General features: G+C 43.9%; 1 protein-coding gene across 1 annotated transcript; it reads left to right on the top strand.

The window, feature by feature from the left end:
* Positions 1 to 2,870: 2,870 nt before the first annotated feature.
* Positions 2,871 to 12,074, top strand: PURB (purine rich element binding protein B). Its single transcript, XM_036863100.1, has one exon. It carries the CDS (start codon positions 3,751 to 3,753, stop codon positions 4,666 to 4,668), a length of 918 nt encoding a protein of 305 aa, XP_036718995.1. The 5' UTR covers positions 2,871 to 3,750; the 3' UTR covers positions 4,669 to 12,074.
* The last annotated feature ends 374 nt before the right edge of the window (positions 12,075 to 12,448 follow it).

Below are 12,448 nucleotides of genomic sequence, written 5' to 3'. Positions count from 1 at the left end.
CCCACTCTGTACCCATCTCCAGGACCTCACTCAACAACGAGTACCCCACAAAGCTCCCCCAGCCTTGGAGCTGGCTCAGGTATCTCTGGGCAAGGCAGCTTCATGCTTCTCTTTGCCAGTTACCAGCCCCTCTGTCACCGGGGCAGTTCCTCAACCCATACTCCTGCCCTCATTCAAACTGTGGCAAATGGCTTCCATGCTCCCCCCAAGGTGGCAGCGTCAAAGACAGAATTCAGAATTGCAGATCTGAGCTGCAGCCTCTGCTCCATACCTTAAGAGCTGTGCGATTCTAGGCACGTTTCCAGGACGGCGGGAAGTGTTTGTGTAGGTTCCCTATGAACTGTGACACCCGAGCCCTGGCCTCATTCCCTCCCCATTTGTTCACCTGCCCCTGTTCTCTCTATGCAGCCTCCTGGGAGCTGCTGTCAAGTCCACGCTGTCTGCTGGCGGCTCCCAAACCTGCATCTCCGCTGCAGCCCCTCTTCTCGACTCCACTTCTCTGGGTCCCGCAGCTGCTTAGACACCCCTCCTCCGGCACCCAGCTGGCTCCTCAAACTTAACATGCCAGTACTTAAGATTCACACTCACTAATGCTGGATTTGCCAAAAGGCAGTCACAGTAAGTGCTTAAGGCCACCAAGAAGTAATAAATTTCCAGGGGAAGAATGTGATATTCCAAAAATGCATCAGAGCAGCTCTTCCTGTTGGGTAGTTTGTTGTGAATTACGGCGGGGAGGAGCACCTAACGTTTGCAGCATCTGGATCTCTGAAGTCTCAAATCAGTGCCCCTGTCATCTCCAACAACGGCCTCAGCTCTAGTCACTCAGAGCACACACTCTGAAACCACTCTTCACTCCTCTCTCATATCCCCAAGTCCGGTTTTTAATTTTTTATTTTTTTAAATATTTATTTATTTGGCTGCACGGGTTCTTAGCTGCGGCATGTGGGATCTAGCTCCCTGACCAGGGATCAAACCTGGGCCCCCTGCATGGGGAGCACGGAGTCTTAACCACTGGACCACCAGGGAAGTCCCCCCACGTTCGGTTTTTAAGTCTGGACCCTTCTCATGCCCCAAAAAGCCCCACTGGCTCCTTGCCGCTCCACCAAGCTGCGTCCAGTCCCCTCTGGCTTGGGTGGGCAATGTGGTCTTTGCCTCCTGACCAAGCCCACCCATGCTGTCCTCTGCCATGGTCACCTCGTCCAAGCACAGAGGGGAGGCGTCACACTCCTGTTCACATGGCTCCAGGGGCTCCCCCTCGACTCCAGCCCAGTCCCCTGCCCCCCAGTGAATGTCTCCCCCCCGGGCTCAGGTTCAGCTGCCTCCCACTCTTTTGTTCACCACCCCCTCCTCACACACCCTGGGCTCCTGCCAAACTAGACTTCTTGCCATCTGGGAACACATGTTCCCTTTGCCCAAAATAACCTACATTCATCTCCACCTGTCGAGATCTGTCCTTGAAGGGTTATTCAATAAATAGTACTGGGACAATTGGTCACTGGGAGGAAATTTTTTAGATTCCTTACCTCATACTATCCACCAAAATGTATTCTAGATAAACTAGACTTAAACATAAAATATCGAGTATCATATATTCAATAGAAATATATGATATAATCACGTGTATTAAAAAAATTGAACTGTAAAAAGTCTGAAAAACATATGCTTGTCGAATAGATGAAAAGGGAGAAGATGTTCAGCTTAAAAGCCAGAATGAAACTTCAAAGGAAACAAAGCAATGGATTTAACTCATTAAATAGAACCGGACTCATTAAAACCAAACTGATAAGAAATGAACAGAGGGGGGGACTTCCCTGGTGGCGCGGTGGTTAAGAATCCACCTGCCAAGCAGAGGACACGGGTTCGAGCCCTGGTCCGGGAAGATCCCACATGCCACGGAGCAACTAAGCCCGTGCGCCACAACTACTGAGCCTGTGCTCTAGAGCCCGCGAGCCACAGCTAATGAGCCCACCTGCCACAACTACTGAAGCCCACGCGCCTAGAGCCCTGCTCTGCAACAAGAGAAGCCACTGCAATGAGATGCCTGAGCACCACAACGAAGAGTAGTCCCTGCTCGCTGCAACTAGAGAAAGCCTACGCGCAGCAACGAAGACCCAACGCGGCCAAAAGTAAATAACTAAAATACATAAATTAAAAAAAAAAAAAGGCTCACAAAGGAACGGATGGGCAGGCTCATTAAAAAAAAAAAAAAAAAGAAATGGAACAGAGGGGTAGAGAGTCCTTCACATGAACTGACTGTTGGGGTCCCCTATGCAGGGAAGTGGTCTGGTTAGCAAGAAATTAGAGAAGGAGCTTCATGGACACCTTTTATGAAGGCCAAGTGATGCCTGACATCACATTCCTTCCCTAGGGATTTGAAATGTCCAAATCCTCTCCAGGATTGAAATGGTCAAGGCCCCAGATTTGATGTTTTCCCCTGGACTCTCCTGTGTTTGGTTGATAGCTATTATATAATTTTGTTTGATTGGGTCTTTTTTATGAAACAGGAGAAAGGGTGATTAAATACTTGGGGAGGGACTTCACTGGCGGTCCAGTGGTTAGGACTCCAGGCTTCCACTGCAGGGGGCCCGGGATCGATCCCTGCACCGTGGCCGAACCACGGCCAAAAAAACCGCCCCCCCCAAAAAAACCTCGGGGCATGCTTCTTCTGTGCCAGGTGTGCTTTTATGTGCATTATCTCATTTAATTCTTACAGCAACCCTACAAAATAGGTACTATTATTCCCATTTTACAAGTGAGGCAACTAAGAGATTAACTGAAATGCTCAAGACTTCACAGCTAGTATGGGATTCAGATCCAGGCAGAGTGACTCTCAGCACACACCTCCTCCCACCGAAAGACATACTTTTTTACTTTTAAAATCCATTCCTGTTTCTTCACACAATGTAACACATGAAACACGTATTCTTCTTGTAAAATGGCTGTCAGTCCCTGTACGTAGGTGTTTGCTAAAAGTTAATTCCTTTCTTAAGCGCTCCATCCCCACTACCACTGCTTAGTTCAGGCCATCATTTTTTCTTATGCTGCTGTGACGGTGACGATGTTATCATGTTCCAGGCACTATGTACGATATTCCACGAACTAAAAATAAGAGTGCACATTTAATGAGCACTCACTATAACTCAGGTATTACGCTAAATATCACTCACGGCTTATCAGCCAACAATCCTATAAGGTTAGTTTTGTTTTGAGTACAGATGACCCCCATATCCTCCCTCCTTTAATTCCTCTTTGCTTATAAATATAATAACTGTATCATTTCCCTAGAATAAACCGCACTTATTTAAAGCGTACATTTCAGTGAGTTTTGACATACTTGTGAAACCACCACCACAAACAGGAGGCAGACTGTTCCCGTCGCTCATAAACTTCCCGAGCTCCTTCTCAGCTTAGCCCGCCCTGACCCCGGGCCCACGCGGGCCCGTGACGTCACTGCCCTGCGCCCCGCCGCCGCTGTGCGCGGCGCTTCCGGCAGCGAGGACGTGGGGGGCGGGGCGGGGTGGCGTCACGGAGGCGCGCGCCGGAAGCGGGCCCGGCGGAAGTGGCGGGGCGGGGCGGGGCGCGGGGGGCGATGGGGGTTGGCGGCGGTGGCCGGCGATGAGCAGCGGGAGTGCTTGAGCGGGCCGGCGGGCGAGGCTGGGGGGCCCCGGAGAACGAGCCGCAGGGCGGAGGGCGGGGGCGCGAGCGCGGCGGGCGGCGGGCGGCGGCCTGGGCGCGGCGGCGGCCGAGAAGATGGCGGACGGCGACAGCGGCAGCGAGCGCGGCGGCGGTGGCGGGCCCGGCGGCTTCCAGCCCGCGTCCCGCGGCGGCGGCGAGCAGGAGACGCAGGAGCTGGCCTCGAAGCGGCTGGACATCCAGAACAAACGTTTCTACCTGGACGTGAAGCAGAACGCCAAGGGCCGCTTCCTTAAGATAGCCGAGGTGGGCGCAGGCGGCTCCAAGAGCCGCCTCACGCTGTCCATGGCGGTGGCCGCCGAGTTCCGCGACTACCTGGGCGACTTCATCGAACACTACGCGCAGCTGGGCCCCAGCAGCCCCGAGCAGGTGGCAGCGGCAGCGGGCGCCGAGGAGGGCGGTGGGCCGCGGCGCGCGCTCAAGAGCGAGTTTCTGGTGCGCGAGAACCGCAAGTACTACCTGGACCTCAAGGAGAACCAGCGTGGCCGCTTCCTGCGCATCCGCCAGACGGTCAACCGCGGCGGCGGCGGCCCGGGGCCCGGCGGCCTGCAGAGCGGCCAGACCATCGCGTTGCCCGCGCAGGGCCTCATCGAATTCCGCGACGCGCTGGCCAAGCTCATCGACGACTACGGCGGCGAGGACGACGAGCTGGCTGGGGGCCCGGGCGGCGGCGGCGGGGGCCCCGGGGGCGGCCTGTATGGGGAGCTCCCGGAAGGCACCTCCATCACGGTGGACTCTAAGCGTTTCTTCTTCGACGTGGGCTGCAACAAGTACGGAGTGTTCCTGCGCGTGAGCGAGGTGAAGCCGTCCTACCGCAACGCCATCACCGTCCCCTTCAAGGCCTGGGGCAAGTTCGGGGGCGCCTTTTGCCGGTATGCAGATGAGATGAAAGAGATCCAGGAGCGGCAGAGGGATAAGCTTTATGAGCGACGCGGCGGGGACGAGTCAGAGGGAGAGGAGGTGGATGAGGATTGAAACGCCTAGCTTCCCTTACGGGCCTCCCCACCCCACCGCTAGAGAGCCCCCCTTCCTGTTCATCCCAGTGAGCTAGTGGAGGGGGAGCAAGGGAGGCTCCAGAAGGAGAAAACAAAATTTAAAATAGTTAATTAAGAGAAATAATCATAAGAGAGAACAGTTACGGACAATTAGAGAAAAGCAGTAAAGTTCCAAGGAATTGACAGCAACCTACAAAGAGAGGACAACAGCGCCTCCTCACCTGAGCAAAAGTCTCAGCTTCTGTTGCTTCCCAGCTGGGGTTCCTAAATCCATCAGAATAATCCTGGGTGGGGTAGATCCTTGCACATTGGCCAAGGAACAACTCTTGTGTTACCCAGACCCACTGATGATAGCTGAATTTGTATTATACCTGGGTAACCTGGTCTTAAGATAGTGTCTGTCCCTTCACCTCCATTGAAATCAGCGTTTTGGATCTAGATCTTCATGGAATTCTTGTGAAGAGAGAGGCATTTGCAGTTACCCAGTTCTGAGGGTACAAGTTTTATGAAAAGGAATGCAACTTTTAAGAAATCATAGACAGGCAAAATAAGAATTCAAGAAGCCACCAGGGAATACAGAAACAAATCGGATCCATTTTTTTTTTAAATGGTTTTGCATGGAACCTGGAACAAGGCCCATGTCTTGTCTTTGCAGAATTATTTTCCGGGATGCAAATGGATTCAGATGTCAGTCCTTGAACTAGAATCCGTTATTATAATATTTTGGAAGTTGGCAAAATTTTTTCAAAGATAAAAGCAGTTTTTTTACATTGGGGGTTGCTGAGGTAGGCACATGAAGAAATCAGGCATAAAGCACAAGGAAAACTGTTTGAGTGGATTGGTTGCTGCTCACTAAAGTTCTTCCCCGATCTCCAAATATGGAGGTCATGTCTTAGATATGAATGAGAGCCAGATCCCCGTGGCTCCACCGTGTGAGCCAGTGAATTATGGCTAATTCGGCAGTTTCAGCCACTGGTTGGCTGGATTTTAAACCGTAAAACTTGAAGATATCTACAAAAGGAACAGTGGCTACAAGCCTGAGCTTTAATGGAATATAAGTCCTCACAGAAAAGTTCGAAATAACCAAAACTGAAGTCTTCATCTACCTTCAGTTTAATCTGTGGATTTGTTTAAATACTAAAGATCCTCAGGTCCAGAATTCCAGCAACATTTATTCTTTTAAAATAAATTTTTAAGAGAACTTGATCCATGTATCAGTACCTCACAATCAAAGTTGGCAAACGATGGATGAGTGATTCAAGCACCGTGCCCTTTGGAAGCTGAAATCCATCTGAATGGAGCTGAAGGTGAACGTGAATATGCTGACTATATCCTGGAAGCATTTTTATACCATCTTGAAATTTCAACAAACTGCCTTTTGCCAGTTTATCCAGCTGTCTTTCAAGAATAAAAGTTGGGGTTTTCAAGGATCCGCCTCTTCTATATTTTAAATGGATTTTCAGTATGATCTTTACTAATCAAGTTAATCCCACCCCATCAAAAGGTATTCCTAGAAGTGTCAGAACCTAGGTAACTGAATTGAATGGGAGCTAATGTTCTTTGCAAAGTTTTCAGGTATATTTTGTGCAACACCTTCTCAACCAGGAGGCAAGTAACCCCACTTCCACAATCTTAGTATTTTAACTGCATGCCTGCCCTTTATTTGAGCTGCCTTTTAATTTATTGCATACCCTTTTTATTATCTTATTTTGGTATTCAATCTATACAGTCTTTTTGTATTTATTGGGAAATGAGTAATATACAAAAAGGTCGTTTTCATGAATTAGTGGCTGAGAGGGAGGGAATAATTGTGTATATAAAATTAGGCTTTTTTAAAAATTAGATTTGATTCAGAATATCTGATCTTAGATTTTTAAAAAATAGTGGAAGAGCCACAAACATTGGTGCCCTTTTCAGACTATTTCTCTACTCTCATCATCCACAGTAGACTTTTTAAACAGATTTTTTTAAAGCAATTTTTTTTTTTTAATTTTTCTCCGTTGCAAAGAATGTTTCCTAAATTGTATGGGAGCAATAGTATTTTTGATGTTTTAATGACATCCGTATACTTGTACTGTATTTTGTACTACAAGGCAGCTGTTTTCAATAATGTCCTGCTGTATTTACCTATGTGTTTTGAGTGTTTATTTCTTTGCTGCGGAGAACAAATCCCTAAATAGTTTTAGTAAAGGAGCTGAGAAGCTAGCGTTATTAGGTTTGCAGAAACTGTTTAAGTTTCAAACTCTGAGGCAGCAATGAAAATTAAGGTTGCAGCTCTTAGTTGATTGCTGTAACTTTTTCATTTCAAAACATGTATAATTCCTTAGAGACCAACTTGTTTTCCTGCTTCAGTGGTGGTTCTGTTGCTCAGCTGCCATGAGCCAGTTTCAGTTTGCAAAGGTGCAGTACCCTCTCCTTTCTATAGGGGTTGGTTTATTCTTTTTTCTTTTCTTTTTGTTTGGCTGAATTGCAGTAACTAGCCTTGCCCTTTCTACTCTGTAGAAATGACAGGGTCTTCACAATCCTTCACCAGTGGCTACTAAGCTATAATTAGCTGAACAGAAAGAATGTGGAAGTGGTCTGAGGCATATAGAGTATATGCCAAGAACACTACCATATATGGCATCAGCTTTGGTTACCAGAGAAATTTTCTTAGTCATTAGACCATATAACAGTAGTATATCATATGTAAATCTTTAGATATCAATTTGAGAATCCTCCAAAAAAAGGAGCAAAGAATGCATAAGCTATGTGTTGGAAAAAGTAATTTATATTAAAATTTTGACCTGCCTATGTAAGATTAAGTGGTAAACGTCATAGTGGTGGGTTTTTAAGTCTTAACCAATCTCAAAGGTTTGTTTCTCCTGCAGGGGGTGGTTCACGGCCTCTTCTCACTGCAGGAAGATTACAGGAGGATGTGGATTAATTGTAGCATTCACTGATCCTCATTCCAGTACTAGGGACAATAGAAATCTGCAAAGCATAGAGACTACACTTTTGGTGTGTGGTTTGTTAAACAAGGTGATAGTAACAGGCTAGCTTTCAGAACTCATTCAAAATATTGCTTATTAAAGGAAATGATCTTTGTTAATTTCAGTCAGAAAATGGCATTGTACAGACTATGGGAAACCAATTTTTTTGTATTGTCTTTCAACCACTATTATGAACAGTGATTTAGGGCTGTTTTTCAGCTTTGGCAAACATCCCAGCTAATCACATGTTCAAAACAGTCATATTCCTGAGAAGTAGGGAACTAAAATTCCTTTTCAGACAATTGGTAGAATGTTTGTTTCTCAAACTACTGCTGTTACAGACATGAGAAATCAAACTTTAGGAACAGAATCAAAAGAGCAAAAATCTGTGTCAAGATACTCCTCTTCCCTTCTGGTTTCTATTGTCCCTACCTATCATTCAAGTAGAATGGCAGTTGTAGTCAGCAAAGAAAATATTCAGTGCATATGCTGCACAGTACAAAATGTAAATCTGTATGGCACCAAAAAATCAAAGTGAAAACCAAACCAAAAACCCAGACACCCTATGTTACTATGGGAGGCATGTAGGTGGTGTAAATGACTGTAGCTGTGATGCACACATGGCTACTTGTCAAGTCACTTTCCATAATTATTTACTGCAAAATGATTGAGAGGCTTTGGTGCAGGCAGCCTATTAACCTACTACTTCCTTTGTTACCTCTCAATCACTTTGCAATAAATTGCAGGTCTTTTAAGAGGTTCAAGCTTCAGTTTTCTCAAAAAACAAAACAATTTTCCTGGCTTATCTGAAAATGCAGGGTTGTGGGCAAAAGAGGCTGGTTATAATAATGCCCTCATATTGAGTGGTCTGTAAATGGCTGCACACTTCAGGCACTATAGTTGCTGAGGATGCTTTGTTACATGTGACCTTGACTGGCTTTACAGGGGGTAGAATGTGCTCTACACAAGGTATTAAAAGGTAACTATTCATTTGTGTCTACCTTGCTCTTGAGGTGGATGAAATTAAGAAGCTTGAGTGTGTAAGCCATGCACATAGGTATTCTTCACTGTAAATTTTGTTTTCATTTTTAACCCAATTATGGTACTTTGTCCAATGCACAACTGATCTCTCAGTAGATATTCATTTGAAACTAGTGTGGCCTTGATCGGTGAGAAGGGGAAGGAAAGAAGTGACTTTTTGCTTATGTAAAATGACTCGTTTGCCGAGAGTCATTCTGCAGCACTCTTAGTGTCTAATGCGTTTGTGATCAGTCTCCTTGTTGATTGGGGAAAGTTAATGTTTTTGACCCTGGAGTTATTAATTCAATTGAGTTGTCTTCTGTTTTTAGGAAGTATCAGAATTGCTGTGATAAATAACAAAGTTGACTGCTTTGATGTCCAATCTCAGGTTTTAGAGTATATATAGTGGTGTAAAATTCCACTGTTAACTCTTAAGACAATTTTAATTTCGTACACCCTAAACGTCACCTGCATAAGGCCTGTTCAGAGAGCAGAGCCTCCCATCTTTTGCTCCTTTTCCACTTTGTACTTCACTTGAGAAAGTGTCGCGTGATTTTACATTGTATATTTCCATTTTAACCCTGACATATTTCTCAAAGATAAAGCACTTTTTGATCATGAACTACATGGAATCTTTGTGTGATATGGATCATGGTTTCTCAGGCTCCCCTAGGTAATTTGCTTATGAATATCATTCTAACTGTGTCAGAAGAGTGGAAATCTTTGCTAATGTTATAAAGTTTGTATTATTGATCTAGAATGCATTTTGCTAGCTTCCAATGGATGGGAGAGTAAATAATGCTGCATTCACAATATAATAAGTTACTTTCCCTTGAGCCTTAAGGTAACTTTTTTTTCTGTCAATAACAGCACTGAAGTTACAGTAAATGAATGAGATTACCAGTTTTCAGGGTTGGTTTTAGAGTACTGTAAATCAATTAGCTGTCTTCCTAAACAGTTACTATTCCCATTGAATAAACTGGATAATGGGTTTGGGGGGGGGGCGGGGGGGCGGGGATTGTTTGTAGAAAAGAAAAAAGAAAAAAAAAAAGAACCACATTTACCTAAAGAAAAATATAGACACAAAAGAAAGAAGTACATGACAATGCCTCATTTGAAATTCCAGACATAAGGTGGAAATGGCAAATTATAACCTCATTTCCCTGTTTTTAATCTAGAAAAGCAAAGTCATTAATTTTCAAGTGTTAGCCCCCAGAAGTTTCAAGAGATAGACTGAATGATACTGATGTTGAGTTAAAGCAACTTTAACTAAATAGACAGATATTGATGTATCAAGAAGAATTCTCTTGAAACATCAATATCTGTCTATTTAGTTAAAGTTGCTGTTCCCAGCCCTCAGTCTTAAAACTTAGTTTCATTACTGATGAATTTAACAGACTCTTATTTCAGTAAATGTGGTCCAATTGTCAGTATGAAAATTAAATTTGGAAAATACTACTGCATCATGAAGACTTATTACTCTAGTAATTTCCAGTTGATATCTGTACCCCTGATCTAAGTAAGACCTTTATAAATGTATTTTATATTTCCTAATGAAATAGAGAATATGCCATCAATGTAATCACCTTTATTTGCAATCTTTTACTTTTCATTTGAAAATCTAACTCACGCCTCTCGAATTAGACATTCCAGTGGGGATAGGTAAAGCCATGTTAAAACAATAGCAAATGCCAAATTGGTAGTGTCACTGCTCAAGTGTCATACCTTTAGTATGATGAAATGTGGGCCCAGAGTATTGAAGAGAAAGCAATAGACCTATTCAAGTTCATTGTCCACTAGCATATTGCAAAAGAAGGAGTTTGTCTTTTTTTTTCTTCCCTATTTCGAAGACATCAATGGGTAAACCTTTCAAGAAAAGTGATTTAGATCATCTCTTATTTCTTAAAGGCAAACTCTTATCCCCAGTCTTGCCCTGTGTTTCAAGATCAGGCTGGCTCAAAGAATCTTTACACGTACTTGGAAATAGAGTGGCAAGTAGTAGATTTCTTCCCTTTTTAAATTCCTTTTTCAGGGACATATAACTGCAGGAGAGTCCCAAGAAACTTGAAAAACAGGTACGTGTTGTATAGTAGGAATTTGAGAGTTTCATTTTAAAACTGTTCAGATATGAGGCGTTTAACCCTTTTTCTAAACCCTTTTCTCCAGCCCACATGTCACGTCAAAAGCTCTCTGGATTCCTAGAAGCTAATAGATTGGGAAAAGTCCAGAAAATGATATTAAATCAGTACAGGGCACACTTAAAAAGAGTTTTGCATGTTATGGTAGCAGGCAAGTAAATTTGAGTATTTTTCCGATGATTATCAATATTTGAATAATAACTAAAGTTACCAGTGTATTTGGACTTCTTTTTTCTAAAGTTCTAGAATGATTAGTAGGAATTTATTCTTCCCTTTGCACCTTCATGCAGATGTTTTTCCAAGACCATTTTTAGAAGTCTGTCCATCTTGATACATATTTCCAGATGACTCGCTTTCTATAGTAACCTTCATTGCCAGTCATATCTACCAGGGGCTTCCTTAGACTGGATTCTTCTTCACTCCAAAGTTGGGACTGATGTCCTGCCAGTAGAGAAGTAACTTGAATGAATTAAAACCAAATCCTGATAGCAGGAGACAGAGCTTCCTGATCTAGATGTACAACTAGAGTTTAGGTTAGAAGTTACTTTAAAGGGGGTTTTGGGGGATGTCTTCAGTCTCTGTAAATATCCACATGCTTGTGCATTGTAAACCAAGTGTGTACTCCTATGTATGAATTTGTAGAACTGATTTCTGCTTCAAGAGAAGCTGCACCTTTAATTTTATAAGGTCCCCTACACCTGTTACCCTATAAATATTTGTAAATAGAACACTAAAATTTGTAGTGATAGGATCAATTTGGGAATATCTGCTGAGAGACCAAAAAGTTCATTTTTTTAAGTACCTTGGTTAAAGAGTAAAGATGATTCCTCTTATTTTTTAAAAGAAGAATGCACTTTAACAAACACAGAGCTGCATGGTCAATTCAAACAAATCCGTGAAATGCAGTACCCATTCAGTAATCATACTTCCTGGAAACCGTTCAAAGAGTGTAGATGGGCTGTTGATCTCACTGCCTGGAGGTTGAAGCTCAGATTCCGGTCAATTTGAGAGATGAGCAGCGCTGCTTCAAAAGAGCAATGTGAGTACAGCCAGAAGCTTCAGTCAGGTCTGTAAGATGGCGGGTCCCGTGTTTACCACTAACTAGCAAAACTGACAGAGAAACTCAGAGAGAAAAAAGAATCCTTACTGCTGGTGTGCACTCCTTACAATAGCAACTTTGCAGATGGAGTTTTACAGTCTATATTTAAAAAATTGTATGTTTGTAACAATAAAGTATGCGAAAAAGTGAATGATAATCTTGTGCCTGGTGCTCTAATTTAAGGGATTACGTGGTGACCAGGAGGAAATACCACACACCATCTGCTGGGGTTCGTAAATGGGTCTGGAATTGGGTGAGTTCCCACTTTGAAATGACTTAAAAGCTGTTGCACGTTTCATCTGAAATCAGCCAGTTCTAGACCCTCTGGGTTCCCATAACCCTTTTCTAGTTAGTAAGCAATCTATGGAGTAAATCAAAGTTTGCACATAGTTTCATGCTTTGGTTCATATTCCAGACGGGGGCACTGGTTGCTTCCCTTAATTTTCTTCTATTCTACCTGCTTTTAGTCCCTATCACTTCCAATGGCTGTAAAGAAACTGCTACCCCACCGTGTTCACTCATCATTTATCA

Source organism: Balaenoptera musculus, chromosome 9, assembly GCF_009873245.2.
Source record: "Balaenoptera musculus isolate JJ_BM4_2016_0621 chromosome 9, mBalMus1.pri.v3, whole genome shotgun sequence".
In the NCBI taxonomy this organism is placed as follows: Eukaryota; Metazoa; Chordata; class Mammalia; order Artiodactyla; family Balaenopteridae; genus Balaenoptera; species Balaenoptera musculus.
This window is presented reverse-complemented; position numbering and strand designations above follow the sequence as displayed.